Raw genomic sequence first — 17,936 nt, 5'->3', positions numbered from 1 at the left:
TAGTGTCTGATAATGCATCGACCTTTATGTCAGCTGCAGACGATCTCAAGGCACTGTTTGAATCCACTGTTGTACAAGAAAGTCTAGGTAATCAGGGCATAGAATGGAAATTCATACTACATTGAGCCCCCTGGCATGGAGGCTACTGGTAACATCTTGTTGGCTTGACAAAGAATGCCATAAAGAAGACACTTGGACATGCATTCATCACCCTACCAGCTTACAGACTCTAATCGAGATGCACCTTAACAACAGACCATTAACATATATTAGCACAGACCTCGATGAACTGGAACCTCTGACACCATCACATCTTCTATATAGTAGAATCATCAACACTGTTCCACATCCCTTGACGGAAGAAGAAAAAATAATCAATGAGAACTTCCAAGAAACTGGTCTTAAGTTGCACCACACCTTAAGCAAGAAAGCTAAGACACAAGCGCTTATTATACAGCACTTCTGGAGTCAGTGGAAAAGGGAATATCTAACATCTTTACGAGAAACCCATACCAACAACATTGGAACTGATAAGGAAAGAATAAGGGTAGGAGACGTAGTGATAATTCATGATGACATTACCAGATTAAAATGGCATCTGACAGTAGTACAAGAGTTGCAGCATGGAAATGATGGCTTCATAAGATCAACTACCATTCGAACAACCAATGCATTACTAATAGACCCATCAGCAAACTCTACCTATTAAAAGTCAACGCAGGAACAATTGTGTCAGAAGAGAAATCTCAAGAAGTGACTAAAGATAATGATGATGATTGTGTTTCAGATACTTTACAAACACCCGGACCTCCATCATCCCCATGTCCTCTGAGATCAGCTGCAGTCAAAGCTAGAGAAAGGGTTTCTGAATGGAATAAAATCCTGCAGGGCCTGTAGGATGTCACAGACTGATCATCTACAGTAGTAGTACTAACATTAGTTTGTTGTTGTATTTCTTTCTTGTATTACATTTTAGACTTTAGGTTATATGCATGCGTATATGGTAGTGTGGATACTGTATACTATTGTTTTGGTTCATAATGAGTAGTGTGTAGCGTGCTGTGTTGTATCCGTGCGATCGCTATCCCTCCTACCTTCCACAGACTTGAACCTGCTATATCGTGTGCCAGACATGACACTTTTTTCTAACCCCTCCTTCAGCCCAAAGCTTACTGTATAATTGTTGACACATGGATGTATTGTATAGCAGAACAAACAAAGATACTTTTTAATATAGCAACATTAATTTTTTGTATGGTGTTTGTTTTGTCTTAGGTATCTGCACATTTTTGATGCTTGTGAAGCTGATACCCTGAAGGAAACATTCTTACACACAGTGGGAATTAGTATAAGCCCGATACACTTATGCAAATGTGTGTATTATACTCATCATAGAAAGAACTCATTCTTGGCTATGTGTGTTCTTGCAAAACCATCCCACCACTGACAGTAGCAATGCAGCACTAGTTTCTTGGGTATTCACCATAGTTTGATTTGGACTAGAACCAGGAGATGTGGGCATAGGCGGATCTAGGAGACACTGTCAGGGGGGGCCAAAGGGGGGAAAGAAGTTTTAGTGCACAACAGTGTTTATTCTACTATGAGCTATGGGGAAATTCTAGAACACAAGTTATATTCATTTGCATAACCTTATTTGGCATATAGCTGGATGAACGATGGACATACAATTTGTAAAACTGTAGTTGGAGAAAATTTAAAAAATCAGACCTCCCAGGTTTGAATTTCAGAGCATTTTTGATAACGCTTAGCTTAAAAAGTGTATGCTTTGCAATGCATACAAAGATTGGTTAGCCTATCTGAGATAACCTGTTTGATGGTAAAGTGTATACCAAATCAAAATAAGGAGTAGCTAACATTGTTACGATTTGTAAAATTTGTAAATTGATGACATCACAATTGCGACTGTTCTATTAGAGTAGTGACTGCTCTATTAGAGTATCTCGATCTTTGCACAAAAATTCAAATTTATTTGCCTCGCTTTCTTTACGGTGTACAGTTTAACTATAAATGTTAAGCACATTTATAAGTGTTGTCTTCTATTTGCCCATTGGCTTTCTATACTTCTAAATGCAGTGTGAATGCATGATTCTAGTTTCTGGTATACAAATGGTACTGTAGGTCCAAGGGGGGCCAGAGAAGGGCCAGGGGGGCACAGCACCCCTTTGCCCCCCCCTCAGATCCGCCTATGGATGTGGGTACACTCTGCAGAGAAAGGTTTACTCTATGGGAAACCCACAACTGCCACAACTATGCGTGAGCGTATTATGATAATGACTAACCTGAAGCTCCACCATGACTGGTGGGAAGATTGGGCGGGCGCACACATGAGAGAGGTTGGCAATAATTGGAGAATAACATTGCGCATGCGTTACAAGAAAAAGGCGCGTGTAGAGGTGTTAGAATGCCGGCATGGTGCTGCATGGCATAGTGAATCTCGTCGTTTCGTTAATATATCGCCTAAAGGACGCTGCAAAAGGGGCTTTAAAATGGCAAAAAATTAAACGGTCACGGAACTATACCGGAAGTTCAGTGCTGCCAATTTAATACAGTCGTCGTTTCGTCGATATTCCGCCAAAAGGACGCACAGGCGGGGCATCACAGAACAGTTAAGGAACTAGATCGAACGTTATTGCCAGTAGATTCGTCGATATGCTGCCTAAAAGATGCCGAGAAGAGATGATGTAGTAAGGCGTTACAGCCAGAGATAACGGAAAAGTCAGGGAACTTAACGGAGGTTACTGTTAATACAGAAACCAACAGAGGCTATTAAATAGCTCCCCTAATGTGGAATGACGTCCCCACAATCGTCCAAGAGGTTATGAGGTGGTTCCGTCTACACTAAACCTATGCATCGGTGGTGCCAAGCAAGTTCTAATTACTATATATATCTTTGTCTTCGTAGTTTGTAGGCGACTCCCCTTCCATAGATGCTGTTGGGACCTTATTATTAGGGACACTCCTTGGTCTCAGGGTCCGCAGTGCCCCGGCGTGGACCACTGGGTGAATGTGCATACGTCTGTAGTGCCTTAACACATGCCTCCTTAGCATACAAACTGGCAAAGGGTAATTTGCAACAATCAGTGTTGACTGGTAACAAAGAGCATTAACCTGGGCAGATTAAGGTACTGCCCTCACACCCTCCCCTAAAGGAATAGAATGCTGATACATACTAATATGAGTGTGTGTGTGTAATACATAGGGTGTTAGATGTTAGTAATTTGCATTTGTAGTCATTTTGGTACATGTATTATACTTACAACAAATGAGTGTGTCTGAGGTGATAGTACAGACAATATACGACCACCTCCTCTTCTCCATATATGCCATTGGGACCTTAATATAATGAACACTCCTCGGTCTCAGGGTCCGCAGTGCCCCAGCGCAGACCACTGAGTGAATATGTGTGCCTCTGTAGTGCCTCCTTATATTAACTTATAGAACTTTGTGTGGGCGAGAACAAAGGAAAAAATGTACTTTAAATTTCATAAAGTACACTCTCAGCTGGCTAACAGTGCTTCATCGACCACAAAAAGTGCTTTAATGCACCACAAAGAGTGATTTGGTTGTTTAATAAAACACTCTTTGTGGTGCAATAAAGCACTCTTTGCAGGCAATAAAGCACAGCTGCCCACGTGCTCTAGTGTAGGCTAATAGCCTATGGGGCTCATGCCAGTATGACTAATCACTCAAGCCGGTGAAGGCTGATAGCTTCACCGCGCTGGATGATCAATCCTCTAGCCAATACAAGTTCTACCACTGGATTGCTTTTATAGACATACCTAAATGTGACTGGATCTACGAAAACTGTTCTTATCGCCCAAGACAGGAAGCTTGATTTTTTCATACAAACACAAAGCTTAATGAATGCACTATCAAGTTTCACTGCCACAGTCAACCAGAGTAAAGTGGTCTGCTTTTTTAAAGCACAGTGGCGAGCAGTATGAGTGGTCTGGGGTCTTGATGGAGCCCTGGCCAACCAGGAGATGGCTGTGTGTGGCTGTACAGCTCTGTGGTGCTAGACAATGACCTGTGCTGTAAATTTCCTTTCATTTTAGCCAGTTCTGAGCCCTGAATGGCTCATAACTTGGCCTAATTCATCCCAACATGTTTCTTTTCAATTTTTGAATACCATCTTTCCCGCCTTCCAGGACCCCCACCTCCCACCCTTCTGGAGCTCGCCTGATACAGACAACCTCGGTTTTAAAACTATCTAAAATGGTGGGAAAATTAGCTGTTTACTTCTTCAGTGGATGATCAGGAAGGTAAGAAATTGTTGTGAAACATGTGAAAATTTGGTATGCATAGCTACCACCATTGGCCAGCTATAACACTCTGAATATTTAAAACCGACGTTTCTCGATACTTTTAAATGGGCGATAAGACCGGTTTTTCCAGAGATAGTCACAAATGCTTCGATGATGGGTGGGAGAAGGTAATATTGCTGTTACGTTTGTTAATGTAAACAGACAAATCCTGGAGATATTACGGAAATATTTCACCATGTGAATCACAATAAAATCGATTGTGGGTTACAAGCAAAACCTGGCAAAAGACGCGATGAACATCTACCATGCCAAACTATGGTGAAATACGCGTGAGTTACTTTGTTAAACTAGTTGTGTGTTGTTCAGGCTGCTAATAATTCATGCAACGCGTATTAATTATGAGTCCTAGTGTATGGTGAAGCAAAATGACTAGAAAGTTCCATAAATCATTTAAAGCATAGCCTTGCTCATGCTATTTGAAAAATAAAGTACTCGGCTCTTGGTCTCGATGCTAATAAAGCACTCGGTTCGCCTCGTGCTTTATTAGCATCTCAGCCACGCGCCTCATACTTTATTTTTCATATAGCACTCGCGGCTATGCTTTAACATATACATACAAGTTGCAATAATTGGCAGAGTGTAAGTTGCAGCAGGGATAATTGAGTTTATGTGGCAAGCAGTGTTGACTGGTGACAAAGAGTTTTTCACCTGTGCAGAAAAGGTGCTGCCCCCACACCCCCTCCCCTAAAGGGATAGAACACATATATATACAAGTGTGTGTATGTATATGTGTATATATATATGCGTGTGTGTATGTATGTATGCATATATATAAGCATATGTATGTGTATGTATAAGCAACATGTAGTATATATATATATGCATGCATGTGTGTAGATATAATTGTGCATGTTGGTAGTCTCATATACAGTGTAGATACAGTCATTCTTGTACATGTATATATTCATAATAACACAAATTGTTACTGAGGTGACAATACAGACAATATGTTTTGTGATCTACGACACTTAAAAATAAATGAAGGAAATAAACTTTTTTTAAAATGCCATGGCAGCACATGTTACCCATTCATGTGATGGTATTTGGTTAGGAGAAGCTTATGCTAATCACTAATTCTCTAACCTGTTGGTCATTTCAAGTATCCCAACCCTGTAGAAATTTCTCATACCAAAGATACAATGAAGACTATGAACAGTGCCAGTCAAGCTGATTGAGAGAATATAAGAGAGAGAATTGACAAAGATAAAATTGAGCATGTCACACCTGAGATGAGGCCAGCAAGCCTGGCCATTCCAAACAACAGCCAGTGAGTTCGATCCCTTGAATGACCCCAATGCTTTACCTGCTATGTATCTGGGGTGAGTCTGAGGTTTTCGGGGGGAGTTCTCCCCTAATTTCCCTAGAATAAACGCTGTCAATACTAATGTGATTGCTGTCTCAATTTGAAAAAAAATCCTGTAAAAAGTGAAAAGGTGGGTATATACACAGCTTGTATATGGAATATGAAGGAAATAAAACTACCGGTTTTTTGGAAATTGAGATCAAAGAAACTTTATCTTCACATGTATGTGATTGTTAAAAGATATATGTTACCAGGCATGTGAAAAGGGATCTTATAGTCTTTCCAATTGTACGTATTTGGCAACCCATATCTTGACTTATGAATATGGTACTAACCTGAAATTAAACTTTGGTTACAGTGTACTACCCCTAACATACCACTACTGCATGAAAGTGATAATTTGAAAGCTCAAGGAGATGTGATTAGTCAAAGTTTGGATTTGGTAAGGATACAAGACCCCTTTTCACAGATCTGGTCACATATATCACCAGAAAGAGAAATAAAATAATGCTGAATTGATAAACAAACTGTGATTTTATGTTTGATCATTCACAAGTTATGGGCATTTTGTGTTTGCCTTTATGTTGCAAAAAGGTTTCCAATAAACTTTTAAGTGGTCATATCTCCAAAGTTATTTAGTAGAACAGGCTGAAATTTGGTGTTTTATTTTTTTAATAGCTAGACTCTTTATGTGCAAAAAATTGCAAAGAGGTCATATATACCAATTTCATGCAGCAAAGTAAAATGTTCACAAATTAAATTACAATAGGTTGTTTTTGTCACCTTCAACCTTATGGAGTAGACTTTTTCTTAATTTTGTTGTGTAATTGACTCACTTTTTCCTGTAGAGCCAGTAACTTCCTGACAATACCTATTTTTTTGGCTAAGTCTTTAAAGTCTGACTCAGTCAAAGTCATGAAGGCTTCACCATCAACTTCTTCATCTGCAAAAACAACATACCATTTGCTTAGCTGCATACTCAAACCTTACAGAGGCTGATCTAAGGTAATATGTGACCGGGCCTGCGAAAACAGGGCATGTGGGCACAAACTACACCCCATCACTCTACAGGTCATATCTTAGTACTGGAAAGTATATTTCCATTCTGTAACTTGCATCATGATGCCAACTAAATGCTTACTACGAGCTGAAATTTGCAATGCCATAGCATAATGGTACAAACAATTATGAGTAATGAAAGTGTGAAAAAGTAGGCAAAAATCATGTGCCCACATGCCCTATTATCGCAGGCCCGGTCACATATTAAGGTAGAAAACTTGGAGATGTTTCTCGCACACTCAGTTGTGTGTAAAGCATGAGCTTTCTAGGGGATCTGTGGGTATGCTCTGTTCTCCAGGAAACTTTGACAAAAAGCTTCTGGAGATCTGGTTGTAATTTTGACTTAGGGTTAATTTTGACTTCATAATTAATATTATTTCAATAAAGCCTCAACACTGAAATTTGTAGCAATGCTACTTAGATATAAACCTAAACAGCTATAAAATGAATGGAGATTAGAGTCTATTATATGCCAAAATTAGCCTATTATGCTTTATGGCACTCCCCAATTTCCATCTATTATGCTTGTTTTTATTAGTGCATAAATGAATGTCGATTTTACGCTTCAAGGGTTTTAATGCAACATTCAAAGCTTTGGTGAACATTGTATGTAGCTATAGCTACAGTAGATATTAGGCAGTTGGCATAATTTTGACTGTATTGTAGCTTAATTAACTATGAAATTTAAAGTGGCTAGTAATAATTGTACGTTGTTTTGGCTGTTGGTTGCTACCAACAGACTTTTGGTATTTTCACACAATAAAGCCTAAATTAATTAATTAGTAATTAATTAATTCATTAAACAATAGTTGTAGTTCTGGCTTCCATTGGCAAAATAATGAGATTAGCACACAACAAGATGTAGCTGCTGTTTAAAAACCTTACAGCAGTACACAACTCATGTAAGGAGGCTCAAGGAGCCTGTAAAGCCTGATTTTCACAAAATTTATTGGCTATTAATAAATACAACTACACATGTTATACAACAATAATTAACTAATTAGTAATCATACAAAAACGTAGACCAGCTACAGTCAAGTATATTTTTAAAGTCATTCAACAAGGTGCATTAACTATGTGATGAGGTACATAGGTTATTCCACTCATTAATGGCTCACAGCAAAAATGAAAATCTCACACTTGTAGATGATTGTGGCTTAAATAGTTTGTAATTATGACCCCTAGTTATTGATGAACTATTGCTGGTTAGTAATTCTGATGGATCTATGATAAGATTATTATGTAGAAGTTGACAAATCATTATCATATCCCCACGACACTTCTGGTATTTAGGAAAGCACCAATTTAGCTGGCAATTTTTAAGAAAATACTTTGGTAAAAGAAAGAGCAAAATGCTGGAAAATTGCTAAAATGGGAACCAAAGAATGGCAACTTAGCACATTTTGTATGAAAAGATGAGGATGCTCTAATAGAACAGTCACACATAGAATTAGGACAACATCAAGACACACTACCTGCGGTCCAAGAAGCCAGCGCGCCACACCGTGAGTATATTGACAGGAAGAAAGAAAACGTCATTTTCACACCTTTGTATCTCGGTGATCCCTTATACGATTGGAACTAAATTTGCTACAAAGTTGTCCGCCAGCCAGGGAAGTATACATTCCAAATTTGAAGGAAATCGCTCCAGCCATTTCCGAGATACAAGCTTCGATAGTTTCGATTTTTCTTCGTGTTTTCGCACACTTCCAAAATTGCTATAAAACGCAAACGCGTACACCGATCGCATTGAAATTTGGCACACAGAAAGGGAGTCCAAAGGCGAATCCTAGCATTAAAGTTGGTGCAAATCAGATGGATGGTTCAGGAGTTATGACCGATTATTCGCGTAAAACAAGATCTATTTGTTGTCACGCCTACAGGGTAAACCGCTTCATGGAATGAGTTGAACATTGCTATGTAGATGGAGTAACCATCGTAGGAGGGCCTTTTGGTGGTTTGAAAGGAATCGAGATAAAGACCATGGAGGTATGACACAAAATCCAACCTGTGTCACAATTACGCGATCAATTTTTATGAATTAAAAAGTATTAGTTTTCATGCCTACTCAGGGCCGCCCACAGGGGGGCGGGGCAACTGGGGCATTTTGCCCCAGGCCCCAGCCTGAAAGGGGTCCCAGCAGGCCCCATGAAAGGCCCCCTGAATACCTGTTTTAAAGATCGATATATTCTAATATAGCAGTCAGATATAAATACTCTAATAGAGCAGTCAGATATAAATACTCTAATAGAGTAGTCACAGTATTCTTCAGAGGAGCAGTGTAGCAAGCTTATAGATAAGGAGATTTGGTTGGTGATGGGTAGTTATTGTGATTGTCAGCAGGTTGTGACCTTTTTTTTTTTTTTTTGGTCTTCAACTTACAGCTTGGGTGAAGGGCCCCACTTTAACTCTTCGCCCTGGGCCCCTTAATTTCTCTGGGCGGCCCTGCGCCTACTAGGCAAACCGTTTAGAGCAATGAGCTGAAAATCGGTGTATAGCTGGAATAATCTTCATAGAAAGTAGTCTCGCGTGCCAGACGGTTTGTGTGGGGACGGCAAATAAACCGTCTGGTCACTGTTGCACACTTTCCGTGAACTCACTGGAATGCAAGTACATTACATCACGGCATTGTTTTGCGCCAAGGATGATGCAATAATCGTTCCAATCACCTCTTTGAGCAGACTAAGACAATAATTGTACTGGTAATGTCCTGGTGACGTATTCGAAACATTGCTGAACGTCTTCCTCGACAATTCTGTCGTTTCACAAATCCGTAGCGAACCACTATCGTTCTTATACGAACGCTTTTAAGAGCCCTGTACTAGGGAAACAAAGATCCTAAGCCCATGGCATTGTTAAACTTTCGAAAAGGTTATCTGTAGCCGAGATTCAGTTCTTTATTACACTAAGAATTTGAATTATTAGTGGTTGTTTCGTCACAGAGTGCGCGAAGCGATCTGATTGGCTCTGCTAATATTCCGGAAGTGGTCCCGGAATGTGTGCAACAGTGACCAGACGGTTTATTTTCTGCCCCCACACAAACCGTCTGGCACGCGAGACTACATAGAAAGTACTTGCAGTAGTACAGAAGAATCGAATTACAAACCACTGAGTTATGACTCGAAAGCCAACTCCGTGTAGCAAATGGGAGATCGAGATACTCTAATAGAACAGTCACCTAATAGAGCATTCAGCTAATTTATTTACTCCATTCTAGAATTCTATTACATTACAAGTTATTCTGTAGGGATTTCAGCTGCAAACAGTTAATCTTATACCTGTTCAGCAAGAAGCAAGTCACCCTGTGGAGAGTTAAGCTATAAATATATCACTGTAGAGATTCAGAACATTACAAGTCACACTGAAGAGAGTTCAGCTATAAACAAGTCATGCACCCTGTAGAGAGTTCAGCTACAATTAAGTCACTATCTAGAGAATTCAGCTGCACGCAAGTCACTGTGGAGAGAGTTCAGCTACAAACAAATTACCCTGTAGAGAGATCAGCTAGAAGAAATTACCTTGTAGACAGTTCAGCTACAAACAATTCACCCTGTACAGAGATCAATTAGAAGAAGTTTTTTTGTAGAAAGTTTAGCTACAAACAAATCACCCTGTAGAAAGATCAGCTAGAAGAATTCACCTTGTAGAGATTTCAGCTACAAAGAAACCACCATGTAGAGAGTTCAGCTGCAAACAAGTCACCCTGTAGAAAATTCAGTTACAAACAAATCACCCTGTAGAAAGATCAGCTAGAAGAATTCACCTTGTAGAGATTTCAGCTACAAAGAATCCACCATGTAGATAGTTCTGCTGCAAACAATTCACCCTGTAGAGAGATCGGCTAGAAGAAGTCACCTTGTAGAGTGATAAGTTACAAAGAAGCCACCATGCAGAGAGTTCTGTAATAAATATATGCACAGGGGCGGATCGGGGGGGGGGGGGGGGGGGCTTTGGGGGCTGAAGCCCCCCCCTTCATATTTAGGCTTTACTTGATCAATATGCTGAGTATTATAATGAAATTTTGTCTTAGCCATAATTATATAATCACTAATAATACAAATACTCATAAAACCACCTTATAAACATTTTTCCAAGGTATTATTAGTGGATTTATGCTAAAGTTTATGCAACAAGGACCCGGATCAGCATTGGAGGTGTACAAGATCGAGATACTCTAATACAGCAGTCAGCTAACTACTCTAATAGAACATTCACTGGAAATGTGTAGTTGGTTCTGTTATGGAATTTTTCCAAATCTGCCTGCACCTATACATACAATGAAGTGCATTGGTCTGTTTAAAGGGCTTCATTCATCTACTTGTGTAGTTAATATGTATGACAATACTTAATTCAGGTACACAATTTCCATTGAAAATGCTCTCAGATTCAATCTTGTATTGTTCAAATTTCAAAATTTTTCACTTTCAACATATTATTATTCTAACATGCACCTATTCAGTGTTGTGCAATTGTGAGAGGGGTACATCATGTACTTGGTTGCCTGTACCTACCCAAACTTTTCCATTAGCAAAATACTTCAGAGAGCCATACCTATAATCTAAAGGCAGTATGTAAAATATCTACAGGCAGAAAATATTATGAATTTTATGTGGAAATGTCTTCAAATTGCAGTATTTTAGCATCTATTTTTCAAAATTTTCCTGGGGGGGGGGGGGGGCATGCCCCCAGACCCCACTAGTTCCAGCATGCTTTGCATGCTGGGAAGTGTGCTTTGCACACCTCTACCCAAGAGATTAGTACCTTGAGGTAGCCCCCCCCCCCCCCCTTTTATAAATCCTAGATCCGCCCCTGATGCATTATATATATAATTTGTACATTTACTGATAAATCTAGAAAAATATTTAAAGTATTTAACATCTGCTTCATCTTTTCTTCTTCCTGTGGTAAAGAAAAAACAATAGCTTCAAAAAGCCCCAAAGCCGGCCATAGGCCTGCTTTGGGGTATACAAATACAAAATGAAGTGAAATCTAATCCAAAACAGCCAAGCTATAAAAAAAGAGTGCAGCCCTTAGAAAGGCTATGGTGAAAAAAGATGTGAAATCCAAGGTGGCGGCCAAGAAATGGCTGTGATGGCAGGTTAATGGTAAAAATTTTAATAACGACAATTCAGGTGAATTTTGTGCCAAGACCAAGCGGCACCAAAATTCACCCGAATTGTCGTTATTAAAATTTTTACCATTAACCTACCATCACAGCCATTTCTTGGCCGCCACCTTGGATTTCACATCTTTTTCATCATAGCCTTTTTGAGGGCCGCACACTTTTTTACAGCTTGGCTGTTTTGGATTAGATAATATTATGCTATAGGAAATCATGACTAAAGGTTGAGATACTCAAATAGAGCAGTCACAAATAGAAAAAATAATATTGAGTAAAATATTGAGCAAAATAGGTAAGAAATAAAATAATTGCTGGAAGGAAAAATTTGAGAAAAAATGATGACAAATTTAATTCAACAAGACAGTCATCATAATCATACATTATCCTGAAGGTTGTGGATCAACTTGTTTGCTCTTTTCTGCACTTTCTCAATTATTTTCTGATAAAGGATATACTGAGGTCCCCAGACAATATTAACATAATTTCAACACAGGCTGAATATAAGATTTATTAAGGTTAATAATAGTGTTTTTGTTGAAATGTTGGAAGGTTTTTTGAATACTTGCTAAAAGATGATTGGCCTTCTTAGTAATTGTGGTGGTGTGATCATGAAACTCCAGTTGGCTATCTATTTGTACTCCCAAACCTTTAACAACATTACAAGATGTGATAGTAGTGCCGTCAATCATATATTCACCAAATCTATGTGGTTGTCCCAAGTGTAACCAGTTACATCTACTACTGTTAAACTTCATAGTGCCATTTCTAAGCTCACTCAGAAAGAATTACTAAAGTTGATGGAAATCATCAATTGTGACTGGGCCTGTGAAAATAGAGCTGTGGTAGGCTTGCGTCGATTATGCTGGCATAATTTTTAGCATAATAGGGGATGAAAACATAAAGCATAATGCTGGCATAATGGAGCATAATTAAGAGCATAATGGGTAAATTTCCGCCACACTAAGTATAACTTCTGCTACAACAGTCACAAAGTCAATGCTAACCTGTTTTGGATGGTGAGATGATTCTTGACAATTAGTAGAAAATGCACTATAGTCTTAGCTAGTACTAGATGGAATGAATGCTTTTCATTGTGGGTTTGAGTTTTATAAGACACACGTAGTCATGTGCCAACTAGTACCAAGGAATGGCAAAGCAGTTTAGGAATGCTTTTCATTGTGGGTTTGAGTTTTATAGGACACACATAGTCATGTGCCAACTAGTACCAAGGAATGGCAAAGCAGTTTAGCTGAGCTTCAATAATTGTATTTGGTATTATATAAAGCGTCTCATCGATAAAATGTGATGTGATGATTATGATTATTGGAAGCTCGATTGGAAGATAATGCAATAGAAGCTCTGATAACAGTAAAGTTAGTGATGAGCCGGTATAGCTAGTGAATGTCTGCACATTAAAAATAGTGAAGTCTTCATCGGTCTGCAGTGAGACTGGGGTTAACATCGAACCAGGAAACATGATCGAGATTCTCTAATAGAATAGTCAGTCAAACACTCTAATAGAACAGTCATCACATGCAACAGAGAGAATGACAGTGTTTGCCCCCAGGAGGCTAACATGTTCTTGGCATGGTGCTGCAAATACAAGTAACATATTATAATGAGCAGTTGCTGTCCTTTGAATACCAATTGCTATAACTCAGAAGATCAATCAGCAAGTTAATCAGAAACCATGTGCATATAAAGCTGCAATAGATAATATTCGACAATAAATCCTTATAGCTTTTTAGAGACTATAGATATGCACCTCTTCTCTAATATGCCTACTAACTCTGTATCACATCCCAATTTCAAGCTATTGCTATTATTTGTATGTTGCAGTTAAAGTGACACTTCTCCATTTGTAACTGGGCCTGCAAAAATAGGGCATGTGGGCACATGATTTTTGCCTACTTTTTCAAACGTTCATCACTCATAACGTTTTGTACCATTATGCAATGGCAATGAAAATTTCTGCTCTTAGTAAGCATTTAATTGGTTTTTGGATGCATGTTACAGAATGCAAATATTCCATTCCAGTACTGAGATATGACCTGTAAAGTGTCGGGATGTAGTTTGTGCCCACATGCCCTGTTTTTGCAGACCAGGTCACATTTAAATTGTACCATATGAAGAACTTCTCTGTACAGGGGTGGATCCAGGGGGCGTTCAAAGCGTTCCATGGAATCCCTTTTTTGAAAAAGCTATTCTTACTCGAGATACTCTAATAGAGCAGCCAAATTGAGATATTCTTATAGAGCAGTCACAATAGTCTTTTAAGGAGCAGTGTAGCAAGTTATGTATACAGTTATAAATAAGGAAATTTAGTTAATGAGGGCATCTATGGTGAGGGGCAGCTATTGTCAACAGGTGACGACCTTTTATTTTTGTCTTCCACTTACAGCTAGGCTGAAATTGCAATTCAAAAGTGGAACCCCTTATTTAAAAGTCTGGATCCGCCCATGCTGCACAAAGAAAAAACACAAAATTAAAGCATAAAACATTTCTGAAAAGCATAAAAACAAGCATAATAGGCAAAAATTGGGGAAATGTCAAAAAGCATGATGGGAAAATTTTGGAGCATAATAGACTCAAGCCTAGCATTTGGCCACACAAAAGTTGACTACTTTTTCATCTTTCATTTGTCATAACGTTTTTGTTAGTAGCTATGGCCATGCACTTTTAACCATGTTTTAAAATTTTAATTGGCATTATAATACTAGTTACAGAATATAGATATTCCATCCCAATACTGAGATATAACCCGTAATGTTATGGGATGTAGTTTTTCCCACATTCCCTATTTTTGCAGGCCCAGTCACAGTTGATTAATAGTTCTAAACATTTTGGTGTCATCAGTAAATTGAACAATGGAGGTGTTAATAATTAAAGGCATATCCCTAAAATAGATATTGAATAAACAATGGAACTGTTAGCTATTAAAGGCATGTCACTAACATAGATATTGAATGAACAATGGAGCTGTTAACAATTAAAGGCATGTAACTTAACATAGATATTGAACAGTGTAGGGCCTAAGATTGAGCCTTGAGGCACTCTGCTAAGCACATCTGACCATTCTGATTCATGGTTGTTCAGAACAACTTTCTGCTTCCTTCCCACAAGAAAATTCTTAACCCATCTGAGAAGTTTACTGGGTATATGACAGCCTTGTAACTTTGAGATTAAAGTCTGTTTGGAACAGAATGAAAGCTTTAGGAAAGTCAAAATACAAGATATCAACATGTACACTGTTAATACAGAAGTGGTCATAACACACTAACACAGGTGTGATATTGCTGTCCAAACTGGCACATCTTTACAAGGGTAGTATGCACACCACATCAATCACACTGATAATAGTGTAACCAGAAATGTGCAACTAAATAATCACTCATGTATTTAGGAGTGAGAGGCATATCATGACATGCTATTATCAATGTCAATCACCCATCTCAGTATTGTTTGTATAATGCTGCATCAACTACAGTTTCGCAATTGGTGTTAAAATCCTGGAATGTCAACAATCTACAAACAGTACACAACACTATATATATGTCAGTCAACAACTTACCTACTTTAAAATCTATACTTAAACATGGTTTTCAAAATGTATTTAAAACCTATATCACTAAGCATGGAGTTTTTTAAATACTAGGATCATCTATATTGGCAAAGAATAGCTTTTCATGTATAAACATTGGTGTCACACAAACCAATGTACAGTCACACTGCTTGTCTTATGTGCTTTACACACCATATCTTGAAAGTGTGACTGCACCCTAAGGGTATGCTGCTGGTTAAGTGTGCTATGACCACCTCAGTTTTAACAGTGTAGAGTGTCCAGTGTCTAATGCTTTAGTCATTCATAGCCAGTAGTCATTGAGTTGTGGATGCTAATTAACTTGTTAGACACCTACGTAATAACTTCGTGTACACCACTTTCCATTACTTTCTAGTGTCTCAAGCAAAACAGCCCACAGCAAAAATTATACGTGACGTAATGAGCAGTTGGATTCTTGCAGTCTTCTTCGCACCAATATAACCACCAGGTTGCTCATGTACAAAATTCAAACTTCACTTGTGTCATTCAAATAACGCATTTCAAAAGTCTAAAATAATATTATTACTAGAGGTGTACCGATATGGGGTTTTGGCATGTACTGATATCTGATATTGATGTAACCATAAGAAGCCAAAAACCGATAATCGATCCGATAAAATTATTTGCATTAATATTTTAATCAAACAAAAGTGTACATTTACCTACCCTACAACAACATGTGCATGTATTCGTTGCTATATTCTGCCTGTGGTGGTGTACAGGTTGGGTTTCTATTGTGCAATCCAGACAATTAGGCACCCACAAACATTTTTATGCAAACTCCCATGAAGCCTTAAATGGATATTTCTGCATTACTCCGCATTCTAATGGCTTGTGAGAAAGCTGGTAAAGCAAGTTTCCGTTATCCTGTGATTCTTCTTTTATTACAAAGGTACTCTATAACTGCTTCATTTGTAAAGACTGTGATAAGCTTTCCAGTAATAAACACTAGAATCGCATGTATTTATATGGCTTCTAGTAGCATAGCGCTTGTTGCAGAGTAAACAATAAGCCAGAGCATAAAGGATCTATGGCAAGAACCACATGGATAAAGTAGAAAACCAATGCATAATCCGTTTGTGAACTATTGCTACTGTATAAATATCGGTAGCGATATCGGTCCTCCTGCTGTTCTGTACCGATGCCGATATTGGTAAAAAATAACATATCGGTGGCCGATATTGTAGCCAATCCGATTATCGGTACACCTCTAATTATTACCATAGTTGACCAGTTAATAGCCGTGGCCCTTACAATAGCTGCCTCAGGATTGCACTTGGATAAGAGCTACGGCTTGTATCCGATTATGCTGGTACAAATGTTGATATGACACTTTTTAAGCAGGAACCAGGCTCCTGCTTTTCTTTAAATTTCCCTAATAGAGCAGTCACAAGTAAAATAAGTATACTGTATGTAGTAAACTGCTGAAAATTCGATCACAAATGTCAATTAATATGGGTCATTTTCTTTATGTTTTTTTGGTCTTGAAAACATCTGACCGGCTTGCAAGCTAAAAGTTGCTATAGTTGTATTACAAACTGACACAACATCTACATTTTTGTGGCATCATTAGGGTTATGGGAACAAGGTAGAGGGGCCACCATCAATTGTGACACAAGCAGCAGATGCAGTAGGATCTTGACTATCCAAACCCTTAATTATTCGTTCTTTATTAGTGGCTGCTCTATTAGAGTATTTCTTCATTAGGTGAATGTTCTATTAGAGTAAGTGTATGTTCCATTAGATTACTTGAACGGAATTCTGTATATGTTTAAGCTGGCACACAGGTGTTTGGATAATGGAGGTCCTACTGTATTTATTATGCATCACAGTTAGACAAAGTAACCATAGGTTGTTTCATACATTAACTTTTATTACACCGTGTCTCGTAATTATTGGGATCATTTCCCTGCTTCTGTTGTGGAAAACAATGACATGAAAATTTTGTGGGACTTCAACTTTTATAATGACCATTTAAAAACTGCTAAACACCCAGATATTGTTGTGGTAGACAAACCCCAGAAAACAGTGCAGATTGTGAATATATCAGTTCCTTCAGATAATAATGTGGGACAGAAAGAATGTGAGAAAATTGAGAAGTACAAGGATTTATCAGTTGAACTTTGATCACTATGGAGAATGAAGTGTGAAGTAATACCTCTGGTTTGTTGGAGGACTTGGCTGTGTCACAGCAATGCTAGAAGTCTATTTACAAAGACTCACTATTAATCAGTTTGGTAGTTTAGAATTGCTCCAATTAACAGCAGTTTTGGGATCTAGCTTTATTTCATGCAGATTTTGTAAATTTTTTTAGCTTACAAATCTTGTTCATTTGTGCTATGCTTTTTGTACCAGCACCATTTGTGTTTGTACCATGCTGTCTAGGAAATTGAATCATTGCACTCTGATCTTAGTAGACTTGAAGAGATTAGGGCAGGCAGGCTACAACAAGAACAATCAAGAGATAGCTTATTCTTCAAGTATAATGTACCTCAAAAATATGTA

General features: G+C 38.3%; 1 protein-coding gene and 1 long non-coding RNA gene across 2 annotated transcripts in view; one reads left to right on the top strand and one right to left on the bottom strand.

Annotated features, from left to right (window-relative positions):
* The window catches only part of LOC136247256 (uncharacterized), a 148,778-nt gene that overhangs the window by 82,281 nt on the left and 48,561 nt on the right, over nt 1–17,936 (bottom strand). Inside the window, exon 2 of the mRNA XM_066038883.1 lies at nt 6,486–6,592. Within this exon, the coding sequence (XP_065894955.1) occupies nt 6,486–6,592 (107 nt within the window). The remainder of the gene's footprint in view (nt 1–6,485; nt 6,593–17,936) is intronic.
* LOC136247269 (uncharacterized) overlaps nt 1–17,936 on the top strand; it is a 286,965-nt gene that overhangs the window by 251,529 nt on the left and 17,500 nt on the right. The window lies entirely within an intron of this gene.

This window comes from Dysidea avara, chromosome 2 (genome assembly GCF_963678975.1).
Source record: "Dysidea avara chromosome 2, odDysAvar1.4, whole genome shotgun sequence".
NCBI classification, from domain to species: Eukaryota; Metazoa; Porifera; class Demospongiae; order Dictyoceratida; family Dysideidae; genus Dysidea; species Dysidea avara.
This window is presented reverse-complemented; position numbering and strand designations above follow the sequence as displayed.